General features: G+C 43.1%; 1 protein-coding gene across 1 annotated transcript; it reads right to left on the bottom strand.

The window, feature by feature from the left end:
• Positions 1-7,056: 7,056 nt before the first annotated feature.
• On the bottom strand, positions 7,057-19,929 carry LOC132897639 (uncharacterized; the record flags this gene model as incomplete). The annotated part of the gene is made up of 2 exons (XM_060938875.1): positions 7,057-7,370; positions 19,572-19,929. Coding segments are annotated over 2 exons (672 nt in total), but the record flags the coding sequence as incomplete, so codon positions are not given.
• Positions 19,930-20,551: the final 622 nt, after the last annotated feature.

Consider the following 20,551-nt stretch of genomic DNA (forward strand, 5'->3'; position numbering starts at 1 on the left):
TTGCTTTAAGATTGACATCATTATAAATGTGTCATGGAACATGATATTAATTGCGATGAGTTACAGTTAAAATTTATCCACTGATATACGACTGTCATATTAATATTACCAGAAATTTTCATGATAGCTAGATTAGATTAGATTAGATTAGATTAGATTAGATTAGATTAGATTAGATTAGATAAAACTTTATTGATCCCTTTGGGCGGGTTCCCTCAGGGAAATTAAGATTCTAGCAGCATCATTACAGATAAACAGAGAAAAGAAATAGAGAAAACTTCTAGATAAATTAAAATAAATTAAGTATTTACATATACAAATATATAAAAAGAATAAGATATGTGGAAGAGAGGAAGGGGGAGGGGGAAGGATGGGAAAAAAAGATGGGGAGAAGGGGGGGCGGTGGTAGGAGAGATATTGCACTTTATATTACACATTGTCTGGTATTGCTTATTGTTAGGCTAGGCTACTGCTCCTTCCCGTCCTCTGCCCTCCTGTTACCCCTCCTCCCCCCCAGAGAGGAGTTGTACAGTCTGATGGCGTGAGGGACAAAGGAGTTTTTGAGTCTGTTCGTCCTGCACTTGGGAAGGAGCATTCTGTCACTGAACAGGCTCCTCTGGTTGCTGATGACGGTGTGCAGAGGGTGACTAGCATCATCCATGATGTTCAATAGTTTGTCCATAGGCCTCTTCTCTGACACCATCACCAGAGAGTCCAGCTTCATGCCAACCACAGAGCTGGCCCTCCTGATCAGTTTGTCCAGCCTGGATGTGTCCTTCTTGGATGTGCTGCCCCCCCAGCACACCACGGTGTAAAACAGGACACTGGCGACCACAGACTGAGTTTCCTGCAGATGTTAAAGGACCGCAGCCTCCTAAGGAAGTATAGCCTGCTCTGCCCCTTCCTGTATAAGTGTTTGGTATTGCAAGTCCAGTCCAGCCTGAGGTACTTGTAGGAATCCACAGCCTCCACCTTGACTCCCTCGATCAGAACTGGTCATGACCTTGGTCTGGACCTCCCAAAGTCAATGACCAGCTCCTTGGTCTTCGAGGTGCTGAGCTGCAGATGGTTCCTGTTGCACCACACAGCAAAGTCCCTCACCAGGCTCCTATACTCCTCCTCTCTGTCGTCACTGGTACACCCAATGATGGCTGTGTCATCGGCAAACTTCTGAATGTGACACAGCTCCGAGTTGTAGCAGAAGTCCGCGGTGTACAGGGTGAAGAGAAGATGGGCCAGCACCGTGCCCTGGGGTGCTCCGGTGCTGCTAATCACAGTGTCAGACGTGATGTCCTTCAGCCTGACGTACTGTGGCCTGTCAGTGAGGTAGCTGGAGATCCAGGTGACCAGGCAGGGGTCCACTCGCATCCTGTTCAGTTTGTCCTGAAGCAATAGGGTCTGGATGGTGTTGAAGGCACTCGAGAAGTCCAAGAAGAGGATCCTCACTGTGCCATTTCCCTTATCCAGATGCGAGCGGGCTCAGTGTAGCAGGTAGAGGATGATGTCTTCCACACGACACCTGCCCGGTATGCAAACTGCAGACAGTCCTGGGCATGTTGTACCTGGGGTCTGAGGAGGCTGAGGAAGAGCCGCTCCAACTTCTTCATCAGATGTGAAGTGAGTGCCACCGGTCGGAAGTCGTGCAGCTCGCTGGGCCGATTCTTTTTGGGAACTGGAACAATACATGATGTCTTCCAGAGGGTGGGCACTCTCCCCAGCTGCAGGCTAAGATTGAAGATGTGTTGGAGTGGTTCACCCAGTTCAGCAGCACAGGTCTTCAGTAGTTGGGGACACACCTTGTCCGGGCCTGCTGCTTTCCTGGGGTGAAGCTTCCTCAGTTGACCTCTGACCTGGTCTGCAGTAAAGCATGGAGGAGTCTGTGTTGAGGTGGGGGAGGAGGGGGCTGCTGTGATGACTGGGGGGAGGTGTGTTGTGGGAAGAAGGAGAGATGGCTGCAGTGAGGGAGAGGGTGGGGGGACGTGGGCTGGTTGAACCGATTGAAAAAGTCATTCAACTCATTCACCCTCTCCACTGTCCCCTCAATGACTCTGGTCTTTGTATTGTGGCCTGTGATGGTTTTCATACCTTTCCAGACCTCCCTCATGCTGTTCTCCTTCAGTTTCTGCTCCACCTTCCTCCTGTAGCTGTCCTTAGCTTCCCTCACGCAATGTTTTACCTCCTGCTGTGCTCCTTTCATCGCCTCCCTATCCCTGCTACTGAAGGCGGCCTTCTTCCTATTGAGGACAGCTTTGACTTCCTGTGTTACCCATGGCTTGTTATTAGGGTAACACCATACAGTCTTAGCGGGGGAGACCACGTCTGCACAGAAGTTAAGGTAATCCGTCAGACAGTGTGTCAGCCCCTCTATGTCCTCACAGTGTGGGCTAAGCAGCACATCCCAGTCCGTGATGTCATAACAGTCCCTGAGGGCATCTTCCATTTCAGGGGACCACATCCTGATGGAGCTAGTTGTTGCAGGCTGCCTTTGAACCAGGGGGGTGTACTTCAGCTGTAGAAGAACCAGGTTGTGGTCAGACTTCCCTAGTGGGGGGAAGGGTGTGGCTCTGTATGCATCCCTCACATTAGCATACAGCAAGTCAATTGTCCTGTTGTTCCTTGTTGGACAATCCACAGCCTGGTAAAAAGCAGCCAAAGTAGAGTCCAAAGTAGTGTGATTAAAGTCCCCAGAAATGATGATAAATGCCTCAGGGTGCTGTGTCTGCAGCCTTGCTGTGACAGAGTGAATCCTCTCACATGCAGCGGCTGCGCCTGCCCTCAGAGGGATGTAAACACAGATGGTGATCACGTGACTGAACTCCCTCGGCAGATAATATGGCCGCAGGCTAATGGCTAGCAGTTCCAAGTCCGGGCAACATAAAACTGTCTTTATGGAGAAATGTCCCGGTTACACCAGCAATTGTTAACATGAATGATGAGTCCCCCACCTTTGCTTTTCCCGCATGTGTTAGTGTCTCTGTCGGCTCTCACAGCAGTGAATCCCCGCAGGTCCATGTTAGCATCCAGTAAAAGGTGTGTTAGCCATGTCTCTGTAAAGATAAATAAGCTGCTCTCCTGGTAAATCCGCTGGTTAGTTTTTGTTTTTTTCTTTTTTATCAGACATCTAATTTTATAACATCCGGTGACACTCTGAGGAAGACGGAAGTTGTACGTCGAAACATGTCAGGTAAACAAACCCAAAAATTAGATGTCTGATAAAAAAGAAAAAAACAAAAACTAACTATATTTAATATAAGACATAATGAACGTAATCGAAAGAAAAAATCCGCTGGTTGTTCAGAGCGGAAAGCTCGTCGACTTTATTTGGCAGCAAGTTCATATTCCCCATGATAACGGAAGGAATGGATGGTTTGTAGCGCCGCCGGTTAGCTTAGTTCCAGCTTTGCAGCTCCTGGGTTTCCTCCTCAGCTCGGCTGGGATAGGGTGTTGTATCCCGGCTCGTCCCATTGTTTTCAGGGCCAGCAGCTCCTCTCTTGAATAAGTGAGAAAACTGGCTCCTGGTTGCATGTTAAAGTTAAAAATATCCATGTTATATAAGTAAAACACACTATGTCTTCATAAGAAGAGCAGAAAAGTAAAAAAAGGTGGAAAAAAGAGGTTTAAAGAGCTAAAAACTACAGAGCTACTGGAGAGGCAGCCGTCTCACACAGCGCCCATACCGAAGCTGCTATGTTTGGTGCAATGACAGCTGCCATGTTTGTACAGATAGAGTCTACACCAAATTAAAACTCACTACAGAAACTATAAGCCTCAGAACTCACAAAGGATAACAGGCAAACTAGGACTTTGCCTTGTCTTTAATGTCCATGTGCTTTATAAACTGTTCAAACAGGAAATAAGAGGTGTAAAAGAAGGGGTTAAAAAATCAGAGGAACGTGCCTTCTGGAAGTTTGGTGGAACAGAGTCTGGGGTAGATATTACACTTCAAGCCAGGGATTTAGGATGTGGGGTAGCACTACCTTTACCTTTTTCTTTTCTAAGTGATTCATTTAAGTAAGTACATTTAATGATCAGACTTATTCAGTATATGGTTATTTTTTTTATATTTAATGGTCATTTAAAATATAAAAAAGTAGCCAAAAGTGGTGGAGCAAATTTAATTGATTGGGCTTATTTATTCTGACAAAGTAATGTCTTTTGGGAAAGAAGGCTTATTGACATCTCCATTCATCCTTCCTTCCTTCCTTCCTTCCTTCCTTCCTTCCTTCCTTCCACTTCGATCATTATTATAGTGGTCCAATGAAGAAACTTCAGGTGCACAGTTTGAAAAAAATAATTAGATTAATATGCAATTCTCATTCATTAAATCAATGCAATTAATATGCATAATTGCAATCATACTAAACTCTTGATCCCTTCATGAGAAGTCCCTGTTATGGTGCACCTGGCTGCATGTAATAAGGTACCCTCCAAGATGAATCTTACATTCTTAAGGAAAAAGTAATGAAATTTAAAGAGCACAAAAAGAATAAGAGTAGGAGAGTTTGGTGTCAGTAGAGTTCAGTGTCCATGTTTAGTGGCTGGTACATGTCAATGTCAATGTCCCCATTATAATGCCATGGCTGAGTTTATGGGAGTGATTGAGGAAAAACTGCTCAGCCATGATATACCAGGGCCTTCATCTCTCTCTCAATCAGCATCCTCTCTCTCTCTCTCTCTCTCTCTCTCTCTCTCTCCACAGCTGAGACTCAGGCGTGGGATGATAAGTCATCATAATTAACCCAGGCCTGTTGAGGATTGGGAGGCTAAGATTAAGAGGGAAGTGGGGTTGTTTTTCCCTTGCTCATTATCCATCTACTAACATCTTTGGTTCAGTGAAATGGGGCTTGGGTGTAAAGTGAGGAACTGGGAAATTGGAAGAGTAGGTGGTGTTGGTTTGCAGGCTTGGAAGAAGAAATACAACACGTGCATTCATAATGAAGTTAAATTACATGGTGAGGTTCTGCATGCTATTCATTAAATTAGTCTTTCTAAGTAGAGTAAGGAAGGAAGAACATTGCATGAATAAGCAGTATTTGGTCATGAAATAGGGCGGCATGGTGGTGTAGTGGTTAGCGCTGTTGCCTCACAGCAAGAAGATCCGGGTTCGAGCCCCATGGCCGGCGAGGGCCTTTCTGTGCAGAGTTTGCATGTTCTCCCCATGTCCGCGTGGGTTTCCTCCGGGTGCTCCGGTTTCCCCCACAGTCCAAAGACATGCAGGTTAGGTTAACTGGTGACTCTAAATTGACCGTAGGTGTGAATGTGAGTATGAATGGTTGTCTGTGTCTATGTGTCAGCCCTGTGATGACCTGGCGACTTCAGGGTGAACCCCGCCTTTCGCCCTGTGGCAGTGGGGGCGTGGTCAAATGCCGGTCTGTGACAGGAGGGCGGAGTCAGGGAAGGTAAGTGGCAGAATCGCTACACCTGATGTCAATTAACCTGTTTGTGTGTCTTCCCAGTGACTGCGCCCTACTTAAGGAGGGAGAGCGAGAGCAGAGGAAGCTCTTCCCCGAACCAGACGCCGGTTGTGTGTGTGTGTGTGTGTGTTTAGATGCTGGATGTGCACTGAAAAGTATGACAATTAAAAAAAAAACGCTTTACCAACCTGAACTCTGTCCTGCTGTCTTCTGTGCTCCGCCCTTCTGTGAGAACTGCTACAGTGGTGCTGAAACCAGGGAGTATCTGGAGCACAGAAGCAGAACAGCCCCATGGAGTCCTCCCCGTTCACTGACCTGATCCATGCCCTTGCCACGGCCCAGCAAAGCCAGCACCAGGCGCTAGTCACCCTCCGAAAGGAGCAGGAACAGCGGTTCGAAGCCCTGGTGTTGGCCCAGCAAGAAGATCATCAGGCATTCTGGCACCTCCTCGCGTCGGCGGGGTCTACCAACGCTCCCACCGCGGGCCTGTCCCCCCTCACCCTAACAAAGATGGGCCCGCAGGATGACCCCGAGGCATTCCTCATGCTCTTTGAGCAAGTCGCAGAGACCTTGGGGTGGCCGATGGAACAGCGCGTGGCACGCCTCCTCCCCCTGCTAACGGGAGAGGTGCAGCTGGCCGTGCTACAGCTCCCCGCCAACCGCCGGCTGGCCTACGTGGACCTTCGCCGGGCTGTCCTCCAGCGTGTGGGGCGCACCCCCGAGTAGCAGCATCAGCGCTTCTGTGCTTTGCGCTTGGAGGAAGTCGGCCGGCCATTCGCGGTTGGCCAGCAACTCCGGGACACCTGCTGGCGGTGGTTGAGGGCCGACAACCACGACGCCGAGGGGATCATCGACCAGGTGGTACTGGAACAATTCATCGCACGCTTACCAGCAGGAACCACGGAGTGGGTCCAGTGCCACCGCCCAGCGTCGCTGGATCAGGCAATCGAGCTGGCGGAGGACCATTTGGCGGCTGTCCCGGTGGCAGGACAGCAGACAGACTCTTCTCTCCTCTCCTCTCTCTCTCTCCCTCTCCTCCTGTGTCTCATCCTCACCCCATTCCCCCACCACGGAGGCAGGGGCCGGCGCCACCCCAGCCGGCCCGCCGCACCCACGGTGCCCTCCCGTTTCTCCATTCTGTGTCTGTCTCTCCCCCCCCCCTCAGGTGAGTGAGCCCCAGAACACCGGTGCGGAGAGGAAGCCTGGGCCGGTTTGCTGGTGCTGCGGGGAGCCGGGCCACCTCCAACAGCAGTGCACGGTAATGGAGGTGGGCGTGTGAGCACACACACATTCACACACTCATACATGCAGTCTAGCATCACCAGTCTACCTCTATTATATTACAGTACAGACATTTAGCAGACACTCTTATCCAGAGTGACGTACATGAAGTGCAAATGTCAGGTTCAAGAAGTGCTGAACTTCAAACAGGAAAGTTCTAGTGCCATATAAACACATGGCAAAAGAATGCCTCGTGTAATATTCTGTTTAAGTAACAACAATCAGTAAACAAGCCAACCATACAAATGAGCTGACAAAGTACAACTAAATCGAGAAAAATAAAAACCCCAATGGCTAACACTAAGTCATCATGACCAGGCTAGACAGCACACAGCCTGGGTTGGTCAAGATAGCTACATGATTACAAAGTGGGCAGGGAAGCAGGGGAGAAGTGCAGCCTAAAGAGGTGGGTCTTCAGTCTGCACTTGAAGGTGGTCAGGGAGTCGGCAGTTCTGACCTCAATGGGGAGGTCATTCCACCAATAAGGAGCAAGGACAGACAGCAGTCTTGAGCGGGCTGGGTAGGAGCAGAGAGGAGGAGGGCCCAGGCAACCAGTAGTAGTGGAGCATAAGGATCTGGCTGGCGAGTAGGGTCGGATCAGTCTCTGGAGGTATACTGGACCTGATCCCTTGACTGCCTGGTAAGCTAGCACCAATGTCTTAAATTTAATGCGAGCTGCGACAGGCAGCCAGTGAAGGGCAGCGAGCAGAGTGGTAGCATGGGAGGTTGTAGACCAGGTTGGCTGCAATGTTCTGAATGAGCTGCAGGGGTCTGGTGGTAGATTTTATATATATATATATATATATATATATATATATATATATATATATATATATATATATATATATGTGTATATAATGTTTTTCTGAGGTGCAAAGAAACCATCAAACCTGGAAGAAACCCACATACACAGGATCGAACTTGAGGGACTTTGGAGCTGTTGGGCAGCAATGCTTTTCTTTTTTGTTTTAAAGGAAATTAATTATAGTCACATCACCTTTATTGATTCATATTCATGCAAATTTCTAACGAGATCAGCAATTTGTATATAAAAAATGTCATTATTCCTCTTCAGTGATCCTTGTGGTGGACTCTGGGATCCTGGGAACATGGAGCACAAGGCATGGATGCACATTGGATGGGAATCCAGTCTATCTCAAAGCATCACACACCTTCACAATTGGGGCATTTCCGGTTTTTGGACAATGGGAGGAAACTGGAGTATCAGTTGGAAACTCACATAGACAGTAAACCAAGTTCAGGTTCGAAGCAAGGACTGTGGAACTATGAGGGAGCAACACTACCCACTGTGGCACCATGCCGGCCCTGAAAGGTTCTTTTCAATAGAATTAGAATGCAGTTTTAAGTCTAAGACAGTTTAAATAATGAATATTGATGATTGCCAAACTTCAGCCAAACTCTTTTGTGTTGGAATAAAGGTAAACAGATGAATGAGGCACAGCATACCTTCACAAGAACTCTTCGGCTTCAGTTGAGTGAATTAATTTCCTCATTGCAATCTGGCAAATACTGCATAAATCCCGGGATTATACGAGGTCTGGCCTTGCTAAAATAAAATAAATAAAAAGCAAACAAACAAACAAACAAACAAACAAACAAACAAACAAACACACACAGTCAATCCAGATACTGCTCTGAAGCACCCCTGCAAGGCAAAATTTGTGTGAAAGACTCTTTCTCCCTCCCTCCCTTTCTTTTTCATTCCCTTTACCCAAACTGTAGTATGTGAGCTTACACTTTCTCACCTTGTATTTTTTCCTCACTCTCATCCAGTCCCCCTTCCCCATATCTTACTTTCTAGTTGTCTCCATTCCTGGGACCTGCTACTAGCTCATCTTTAAAGAGAGACAGAAGATAAAAGATTAGTGTACACAATTTAGACCAGAGGTGACATGATAGAGTGCTCTGCAAAGTGTCCCTGCTGCCTTATGGGGTCTGTTGCTCTCCCTGGAGAAGTTCAGTACAATTGTCAAACATAGTCCGACTTTCTAAATCCCACATCTGAGGATGGCAAAGGCAAAAAGAAGCAGACTTCATATATGAGATAAAAAGATTCTCTCAAAGGTACAGTTCAGATGGGATCACAATATGAACTTTGATATGTCAAGTAACCCATTTTCAAAAAAAAGTGTCTGTGTTCTTTTTTATTTTTAAAACAAAATGTATAGGAGTTGTGGATCTAAGAAACAAAGTGTTAAATGACAAATATGCTCCTCTTGCTAAGTTTGTTCTTTATCTGTCTGGGGGGGAGGCTGCCTGGCACTTATTCTGAGCTTAGTTCAATGGTCTCTACTGACTTTTTGTCTGCTACTTTTAGAAAAGTGTTTTCTTAACACAGTGTGTTTGTGCTGAAGAATTAAACACATCGTATGTTAGATTGCATCTTGTGGGAAAAAACAAACAAAAAAAATCAAAAACTTGTGATATTTGGTCTATGTACTGTCTATGAGATAGTAAAAGTCACATAAACATACATGAGGCATGTGAATAAAAATAGAAATTAAACTTGCGTACATTTCATGAGGCTTGCTCTTATATCATATAAAGCCTTGATTATATTGCATTACTGAATCCCTGGAGTTTAACCAGCCAGGATTTTGTACAACCCCATTTCCCGAAAAGTTGGGATATTTTCCAAAATGCAATTAAAAACAAAAAGCTGTGATTTGTGAATGCACATGAACCTTTATTTAACTGACAAAAGTACAAAGAAAAGATTTTCTGTAGTTTTGCTGACCAACTTAATTGTATTTTGTAAATATAAACAAAGTTAGAATTTGACTCCTGCAACACATTCAAAAAAGTTGGGACAGAGGCATTATTACCATTGTGTAACATCACCTTTGCTTTAATAACACTTTTTAATCATATGGAGTCAGAAGATACTCACTGTTGCAGTTTTGCAATTGGAATTTTTGTGCATTCTTGCTTGAGACAAGACTTCAGCTGCTCAACAGTCTGTGGTTGCCATTGTCTGATTCTCTTCTTCATGATGCCACATACATTCTCAATCAGAGACAAATGTAGACTGGCAGCAGACCAGTCAAACACACGCACTCTGTGTCTATGAAGCCACGCTGTTGTAGCCCATGCAGAATGAGGTCTTACATTGTTCTGCTGAAATAAGCATGGACTTCCCAGGAAGAGACATTGCCTTGATGAAAATGTCTCTCTAAAAGTCCCAATATATGCCCCAATATATCAATGGTACCTTCACCCACATGCAACTCATCCATGCCTTGGGCACATACCATCACAGATGCTGGCTTTTGCACCTTTCTGTGATAGCAAACTCAACGTCTGGTTTGCCTGAAAACAAGCTGAAATGTGGACTCATCTGACCACAGCACACCACTGTCTTTTGGTCCATCTGAGATGAGTTCGGGCCCAGACAAAATCAGCGTTGTTTCTGCACAGAATTGACTAATTGCTTCCTCCTTGCGTAATACAGTTCCATGTTGCATTTCTGGATGTAGCAGCAGACTGTGTTAAGTGACAACAGTTTTCTGAAATACTCCCAAGCCCATGTGGCTATATTTGTCACATTAGCATGACGGTTTCTCAGGCAGTGCTGCCTGAGGGCTCGAAGGTCATGCACATTCAGCAGTGGTTTCCAACCTCATCCTTTACGTACTGAGATGTCTCAGAATTCCATTAATCTTTTCACAATATATTTGTACTGTAGATTTTGAAAGACATTAAATCTTGCATTGAGAAATGTTCTTTTTTGAATTGACTAACAATTTTCTCATGAATTTTGGCACAAAGGGGTGAGCCACAACCCATCTTTGCTCGCAAAGACTGAGCCTTTGGTGCATGCTCCTTTTATACCAAATCATGTTACCAATTAACCTGCTTATTGTGGAATCTTCCAAAATGGTGTTACTTGAATATCCTTTGGACTTTTCAGTCTTATTTTGCCTCTGTCCCAACTTTTTTTCAGTGTGTTGCAGGCATCAAATTCTAACTTTGTTTATATTTACAAAAGACAATTAAGTTGGTCAGTAAAACTACTGAAAATATTTTCTTTGTGCTTTTGTCAGGTAAATAAAGATTCACACAAATTAACAAATCACATATTTTTGTTTTCATTGCATTTTGGAAAATATCCCAACTTTTCTGGAAATGGGGTTGTATCAAGAGTACATAAAGGACACACTTGGGAATACACCTTATAGCAATTCTTCACCACTGTAGATTCTTCTTTGCATTGACCTTTGCACTAAGAATAGCCACTAACTCAAAGTGAAAAAAAAAATGTCACCACAACGCTGCTGCAAATTCACTGGCTGCCCTTCAACAGTTGCATTAAGGTGGATCCACATAAAAAAAGGCTTCTCATGTCACACTGTGTTTCCAATCATATTTTGAGCCCTAGCTACATTATGAGCATAACCCCATAGAGATCCCCTTAGCCCAACACAGGGAAAAAAAATCCAACGATCTTTTCCTGTGCCTCTTAACTGAATGAACCCACATAGATCATGCGTATTTCCTGAATGACCTGTAGTGTGCCAGCCCATTGTACAGGTAATTTCAGCACAATGAAACCTGCACTCTGCTTTCTTCATGCTACCAAATCCATTCATAATATGTCCTCAATTTCGGAATAAGCCTTGTGTCTTTCTGTGAATAAGAAAACAATACATTTCCATGCTAATGCAGTGGCTCAACAAAGCCAGTGACGAAAGCCTGATGGCTCAGGTTATTGCTTATATTCAGTAAAGTTAAAATGACAAACAAACAAACCAGAACATCAAGGACGTATTAGCTCATCAGGCCTGCCATCAAAACAATCATGACTACCAAAACATCAAACAGAACTGAAATGTGACAATGCGAGAGAGGACCAACCTCCACGACAAATTGTTTACAACAGGAAAATCAAAAAAGGACTAAATTTTGTTCCCCAAGGGAAGATCTACCCAAAATATCAATCAGAACTGAATTCACTTGATAAATGAGAGAGGAGATACAATTCTAGTCAGAAGAAAATTTGTTAATTTGACTTAATTACTAATTTGTTAGCAAAAAATTGACAATACAATGACCAAGTTTTGTGCAGAAGGTCTAGTTCTTTCACATAAAACAATCAGAATTGAAATCCACTGAGAACTGAGAGAGGAGACATGATTTAACTGAAAATAAGCAAAGTTGGAAACAAAGTTGGAAACAAATTGTTTACAACAAGAAAATCAACAAAACAAATAACGTTTTATTCCCCGAGGGAAGATCTACCCAGAACATCAATCAGAACTGAAATCAGGTGAGAACTGCGAGAGGAGATACAATTCTAATGAGAAGTACCAAAATTTATGAAGTTAACCTAATTAGCAGTTCATTAGCAAAAATTTGACAATACAATGACCAAGTGATGTGCAGAATGACTAGTTCTTTCAAACAAAATCAGAACTGAAATCCATTGAGAATAGAGGGTTTAACAGCTTTAACTGAAAATAAACAAAGTTGTAAACTAATTATTTACAACAGGAAAATCAACAAACAAACAACCAAGTTTTGTTCCTCAAGGGAAGATCTACCCAAAACATCGATCAGAACTGAAATTGGATGAGAAATGAGAGAGGAGATACAACCCCGATTCCAAAAAAGTTGGGACAAAGTACAAATTGTAAATAAAAACGGAATGCAATGATGTGGAAGTTTCAAAATTCCGTATTTTATTCAGAATAGAACATAGATAACATATCAAATGTTTAAACTGAGAAAATGTATCATTTAAAGAGAAAAATTAGGTGACTTTAAATTTCATGACAATAACACATCTCAAAAACGTTGGGACAAGGCCATGTTTACCATTGTGAGACATCCTCTTTTCTCTTTACAACAGTCTGTAAATGTCTGGGGACTGAGAAGACAAGTTGCTCAAGTTTAGGGATAGGAATGTTAACCCATTCTTGTCTAATGTAGGATTCTAGTTGCTCAACTGTCTTAGGTCTTTTTTGTCGTATCTTCCGTTTTATGATGCACCAAATGTTTTCTATGGGTGAAAGATCTGGATTGCAGGCTGGCCAGTTCAGTACCCGGACCCTTCTTCTACGCAGCCATGATGCTGTAATTGATGCAGTATGTGGTTTGGCATTGTCATGTTGGAAAATGCAAGGTCTTCCCTGAAAGAGACGTCATCTGGATGGGAGCATATGTTGCTCTAGAACCTGGATATACCTTTCAGCATTGATGGTGTCTTCCCAGATGTGTAAGCTGCCCATGCAACACGCACTAATGCAACCCCATACCATCAGAGATTTAGGCTTCTGAACTGAGCGCTGATAACAACTTGGGTCGTCCTTCTCCTCTTTAGTCCAAATGACACGGCATCCCTGATTTCCATAAAGAACTTCAAATTTTGATTCGTCTGACCACAGAACAGTTTTCCACTTTGCCACAGTCCATTTTAAATGAGCCTTGGCCCAGAGAAGACGTCTGCGCTTCTGGATCATGTTTAGATACGGCTTCTTCTTTGAACTATAGAGTTTTAGCTGGCAACGGCGGATGGCACAGTGAATTGTGTTCACAGATAATGTTCTCTGGAAATATTCCTGAGCCCATTTTGTGATTTCCAATACAGAAGCATGTCTGTATGTGATGCAGTGCCGTCTAAGGGCCCGAAGATCACGGGCACCCAGTATGGTTTTCCGGCCTTGACCCTTACGCACAGAGATTCTTCCAGATTCTCTGAATCTTTTGATGATATTATGCACTGTAGATGATGATATGTTCAAACTCTTTGCAATTTTACACTGTTGAACTCCTTTCTGATATTGCTCCACTATTTGTCGGTGCAGAATTAGGGGGATTGGTGATCCTTTTCCCATCTTTACTTCTGAGAGCCGCTGCCACTCCAAGATGCTCTTTTTATACCCAGTCATGTTAATGACCGATTGCCAATTGACCTAATGAGTTGCAATTTGGTCCTCCAGCTGTTCCTTTTTTTTACCTTTAACTTTTCCAGCCTCTTATTGCCCCGTCCCAACTTTTCTGAGATGTGTTGCTGTCATGAAATTTCAAATGAGCCAATATTTGGCATGAAATTTCAAAATGTCTCACTTTCAACATTTGATATGTTGTCTATGTTCTATTGTGAATACAATATCAGTTTTTGAGATTTGTAAATTATTGCATTCTGTTTTTATTTACAATTTGTTCTTTGTCCCAACTTTTTTGGAATCAGGGTTGTACAATTCTAGTGAGAGGCCTGGAAAATTCGTTAATTTGGCCTAATTACACTGTAAAAAAAGAATAGTCGAGAATACTTGAAATTTCAAGGCAACAGTCTGCATTAAGAATTTTATGTTTTGCCAACGATGTATGCCCATGATAATCCAAACTATGATAACACTGTTATCTTTATTAAGAATTCTTAATTAAGTCAATTTTCAATTCCTCATTCTGCCAACATAGATTTCTCTTTTTGCTGAACAGTGGCATTCACAGTAGTACAAAAAGGCAATTGAGGTTCTCACAATTTTGGGGGGGGCTTTTTTTACCTTTATTTGGATAGGACAGTGTAGAGACAGGAAATGAGCAGGAGAGAGAGACAGATCGGGAAACGACCTCAGGTCGGAATCGAACCCGGGTCCCCGGACTTATGGTATGGCGCCTTATCCACCCGAGCCACGACAACATGATCTTCAACCGGAGAGAGAACCACATTGCCCAGCCCTTGCATTTGGGAGAGGAAACCCCGTGTCTTGGTCATTAAGAGCATGTGCTGAATAAACACCTGTGGCAATTATGTATTTTCAATTCAGATTATTCACTATTGCATATTTACACATCATTGAGGTGCACCCTATCAGTTTGATGTGGATTTTTCTGTTCGTTAATAATTATTCATATTTTCTTGTCCATTCAATTGTGAATATGGAATTACTTGAACAAAGCATAATTCTATTTTTTAGAATTATCCACATCAAGAAAAATCCACATCAAACTGATAGGGTGCACCTCAATGATGTGTAAATATACAATAGTGAATAATCTGAATTGAAAATACATAATTGTCACAGGTGTTTATTCAGCGCATGCTCTGAATGACCAAAACACAGGGTTTCCTCTCCCAAATGCAAGGGCTGGGCAATGTGGTTCTCTCTCCGGTTGAAGTTCATGTTGTCGTGGCTCAGGTGGATAAGACGCCATACCATAAATCTGGGGGTCTGGGTTTGATTCTGACCTGAGGTCATTTCCTGATCTCTCTTCTGCTCATTTCCTGTCTCTACACTGTCCTATCCAAATAAAGGTGAAAAAAGCCCCCCAAAAAATTGTGATTGCCTTTTTGTACTACTGTGAATGCCACTGTTCAGCAAAAAGAGAAATCTATGTTGGCAGAATGAGGAATTGAAAATTGACTTAATTAAGAATTCTTAATAAAGATAACAGTGTTATCATAGTTTGGATTATCATGGGCACATCGTTGGCAAAACATAAAATTATTAATGCAGACTGTTGCCTTGAAATTTCAAGTATTCTCAACTATTCTTTTTTACAGTGTACTAACTCGCCAGCAAAAAAAAATTGACAAAACTATGACCAAGTTTTGTGCAGGGTGATGAGTTCTTTCAAACAAAACAATCAGAATGGAAATCCATGGAGAATTGATGGATGAGATACGATTTCACTGAATTCTGGATGATGGATGGACAACAGATGCCACGCCATGGCAATAGCTCATCGACCTTATGGCCAGATGAGCTAAAAAAACCCCATTATTTTGAAAATAACTTGTATGATGTCAGACTATTTTCAAAGTATATGATATGGTACTTTATCTCAGTACAAAGAAATATTTGACTTTACAGCCGTATAACATTTGTTTAGTTTCTTGTTGTAAAACTGTCTGTTGTCTGTTCCTGAAACAAAAGACAACAGAGTAAGGGCATGTCAATATGATATCATTCACATGGCGTTCCCTGTGCACTGTAAAAAAAAAAGTGACCATCTCAACTTAAATTTTCTAGGCAACATGATGCAAGAGAATTTTGTGTTGAGATGGTCAACACCAAAAGGTAAGTTGGCTGAACTCAAATTTAAACTCAGAAATCCTTGTTAGGTCAACAGCAATTGAGACAGGTTGAGTAAACTAGAATTTTCTAGGCAACATGATGCAAGAGAATTTTGAGTTGAGATGGTCAACAACAAATAGTACGTTGGTTGAACTCAAATTTCAACTCAGAAATCCTTGTTGACTTAAGAAGGATTTTCGTGTTTAAATTTGAGTTCAACCAACTTACCTTTTGTTGTTGACCATCTCAACACAAAATTCTCTTGCATCATGTTGCCTAGAAAATTTAAGTTGAGATGGTCACTTTTTTTTACAGTGCACATAGACACAGACAACCATTCACACTCACATTCACACCTACGGTCAACTTAGAGTCACCAGTTAACCTAACCTGCATGTCTTTGGGGGAAACTGGAGCACCTGGAGGAAACCCACACGGACACGGGGAGAACATGCAAACTCCGCACAGAAAGGCCCTCACCGTCCACGGGGCTCGAACCCAGACCTTCTTGCTGTGAGGCGACAGCGCTAACCACTACACCACCGTGCCGCCTCGGGTAAGCATATTATTATTATTATTATTATCTGTCTAGTTCAACCAGATTATATGTACACAATATGACCAAAAGTATGTGGACACCTGACCATCACAGCCATATGTGGTTCTTCTCCAAACTGTTGCCACAAAGTGTTAAGCTCACAACTGTTGACCATCTTTGTATGTTGTCCCTGCTAAAAATATTCTATAGAATTCCTATAGAACAAGTTCTAAAGGAATCCTATAGAAAACTTAATGGAAATCCTGTAGAACTTTAGTACCCAAGGCCTATTGGAAAAAAAGTTCTACACTGTAAAAAAAAAAGTGACCATCTCAACTTAAATTTTCTAGGCAACATGATGCAAGAGAATTTTGTGTTGAGATGGTCAACAACAAAAGGTAAGTTGGTTGAACTCAAATTTAAAGACGAAAATCCTTCTTAAGTCAACAAGGATTTCTGAGTTGAAATTTGAGTTCAACCAACGTACTATTTGTTGTTGACCATCTCAACTCAAAATTCTCTTGCATCATGTTGCCTAGAAAATTCTAGTTTACTCAACCTGTCTCAATTGCTGTTGACCTAACAAGGATTTCTGAGTTTAAATTTGAGTTCAGCCAACTTACCTTTTGGTGTTGACCATCTCAACACAAAATTCTCTTGCATCATGTTGCCTAGAAAATTTAAGTTGAGATGGTCACTTTTTTTTTACAGTGATACAGCACGTGTATATATGCGTCATTGGTTCTACCAACAAGGATACCAACATGCAGCGTTGCAACAGGTTGCAGCTAGTTCTATCAACAAGGATATCTTTGATATTTGGATGTTAAAATTCTTGATAGCTCAACATGATATCACAATGAGAGAAAGTGTATTAGGCCGACCTGGTTTAGTTGGTTGTAAGTGAAAATTACATTTCTGAGTCAAATGATATGTAAAATCTATGTTCAATCAACACCCGCCCGTAAAATTTTTTACAGTGTGGTACTCAATGCAAGGAATAGAACGTTGCTCTCATTGCTGAGGAGAGACATCTGGCTGATATAATGAGAGGCTGGACTATGTGATCTCTGTTTGCAGTGTGTCATCACACCTTTTGATGGCCTTCTTCAGCTTGTCATAATCGTAGTAGCATCCACCATTCTGTTGACTGCCAAATAACTCTTGATATTATCAACACTGATCCATAATTTTCACCTAGACTGATGTATAGAGAACCAATTTTTAGTGTAGATGGCTGTTTACTTGAGGTAAACATGATCAGGAAACTGAGAGAGACATGCTTTTCATAGACATTATCACACCCCCTTCATTGGGTTTTCAGATGACTGCTATGACACTCTTATCCTCTCTTTTCGACCCTTAGCCTTGGACCCTCGTGATTCTACTCGGATCTCAGCACATCTGGCAGATATCTTGTCATTGGTGGCAGCTCAAATTTAATCCCTGCCAAACTGAACTGCCGTTTATTTCACAGGATGCATCCCTATGTTAAGATCTTGCGATCTCCCTAGGCTACTCTCAAATCTCACCATCTGTCACAGCATGCAACCTTGGTGTAACCGTGCAACCATGGACAACAAACTGTCCTTTTCCTCTTACATTGCTAATCTGACACACTCTTGCCGAGTTTTCCTTTACAACATTAGAAGGATGTCTATCCACAGAGGCCACCCAGGTGCTTGTTCAGTTCCTTGTCATTTCAAGACTGGACTACAGCAACTCAGTCCTGGCAGGTCTGCCTCTGCATGTCATTCCACCTCTGCAACTGATCCAAAATGTCAAGTCAAGTTTATTTGTGTAGCGCTTTTAACAATAAACATTGTCACAAAGCAGCTTTACAGAATTTGAACGACTTAAAATATGAGCTAATTTTATCCCTACTCTATCCCCAATGAGCAAGCCTGTGGTGACGGTGGCAAGGAAAAACTCCCTCAGACGACATGAGGAAGAAACCTCGAGAGGAACCAGACTCAAAAGGGAACCCATCCTCATTTGGGCAACAACAGACAACATGACTATAACATCTTCAACCTCAGCCTGCAGCTGGGGAGAGTGCCCACCCTCTGGAAGACATCATGCATCATTCCAGTTCCCAAAAAGAATTGGCCCAGCGAGCTGAATGACTTCTGACCGGTGGCACTCACTTCACATCTGATGATGTTGGAGTGGCTCTTGCTCAGCCTCCTCAGACCCCAGGTACAACATGCCCAGGACTGTCTGCAGTTTGCATACCGGGCAGGTGTCGGTGTGGAAGACACCATCCTCTACCTGCTACACCGAGCCCACTTACATCTGGATAAGGGAAATGGCACAGTGAAGATCCTCTTCTTGGACTTCTCGAGTGCCTTCAACACCATCCAGCCCCTATTGCTTCAGGACAAACTGAATAGGATGTGAGTGGACCCCTGCCTGGTCACCTGGATCTCCAGCTACCTCACTGACAGGCCACAGTACGTCAGGCTGAAAGACATCACGTCTGACACTGTGATTAGCAGCACCGGAGCACCCCAGGGCACGGTGCTGGCCCCTCTTCTCTTCACCCTGTACACCATGGACTTCTGCTACAACTCGGAGCTGTGTCACATTCAGAAGTTTGCTGATGACACAGCCATCATTGGGTGTATCAGTGATGACAGAGAGGAGGAGTATAGGAGCCTGGTGAGGGACTTTGCTGTGTGGTGCAACAGGAACCATCTGCAGCTCAGCACCTTGAAGACCAAGGAGCTGGTTATTGACTTTGGGAGGTCCAGACCAAGGTCACGACCAGTTCTGATTGAGGGAGTCAAGGTGGAGGCTGATTCCTACAAGTACCTCGGGCTGTGGCTGGACAGCAAGCTAGACTGGACTTGCAACACCAATCACTTATACAGGAAGGGACAGAGCAGGCTATACTTCCTTAGGAGGCTGTGGTCCTTTAACATCTGCAGGAAACTCCTGTGGATGTTCTATCAGTCTGTGGTCACCAGTGTCCTGTTTTACACTGTGGTGTGTGTGGTGTGCTAAACACCATTAACAAAAGGCTTGACAAAACAGATATGTTTTCAGCCTAGACTTAAACACTGAGACTGTGTCTGATTCCCAAACACTACTTGGATGGCTGTTCCATAACTGTGGGGCTTTGTAAGAAAAGGCTCTGCCCCCTGATGTAGCCTTCACTATACGAGGTACCAGCAGGTAGCCTGCACCTTTTGATCTAAGTAGGCATGGCGGGTCATAGAGGAGCAGAAGTTCACTCAGGTACTGTGGTGCGAGACCATTCAGTGCTTTAAAGGTCAATAGTAATATAATCAATACAAAATTTGATTGGGAGCCAATGCAATGTGGATAAGACAGGGGTGATGTGGTCATATTTTCTAGTTCTAGTAAGGACTCTTGCTGCTCCATTTTGAACTAACTGGAGCTTGTTTATGCACTTATTGGAACATCCAGACAGTAAGGCATTACAATAATCCAACCTGGAGGTAACGACAGCATGACCTAGTTTTTCTGCGGCATGTAGTAACATTAAATTTCTTATCTTAGCAATATTTCTGAGATGAAAAAAAGCTATCCGGGTGATGTTATCAATGTGAGTTTCGAATGAAAGACTGGGGTCAATAATCACGCCAAGGTCTTTTACTGCTGCACGTGAAGAAACAGAAAGGCCATCCACAGTTACTATGTAATCAGAAAACTTACTTCTAGCTGCATCTGGTCCTAGTACAAGTACTTCAGTCTTGTCAGAGTTAAGCAGAAGGAAGTTAATAAGCATCCAGTGTCTAATGTCCTTTACACATTCCTCAATTCTATTAAGCTGGTGTCTCTCATCAGGTTTTGCAGAAACATACAACTGTGTGTCATCAGCAATAACAGTGGAAACTAATACAATGTTTATGAATAATATCACCCAGAGGTAACATATATAATGAAAAAAGCAGTGGACCCAAGACAGAACCTTGTGGAACACCAAACTTTACCTCAGTCTGTCTAGAAATATCACCATTTACATCAACATACTGATAGCAATCAGTTAAATAAGACCTGAGCCAGGAGAGGGCCGTTCCCTTAACTCCCACAACATTTTCTAGTCTATCCAGAAGAATGGAATAATCAAAAATGCAGCTGCATGACTTGTTTTCAACCTTCCTTAGCTTCTTGATGCTGCCCGAATCAAATGTAAAAACACTGATGCTTGCCTACAAAGCCAAAAATGGATCACCCATTTACACAAAAGCACTTATCACACCACTGCTTTAGACCATGTTCCTTCCAATCCTCTAGCACTGCTTGTTGGA

Source organism: Neoarius graeffei, chromosome 14 (genome assembly GCF_027579695.1).
Source record: "Neoarius graeffei isolate fNeoGra1 chromosome 14, fNeoGra1.pri, whole genome shotgun sequence".
Taxonomy (NCBI): domain Eukaryota; kingdom Metazoa; phylum Chordata; class Actinopteri; order Siluriformes; family Ariidae; genus Neoarius; species Neoarius graeffei.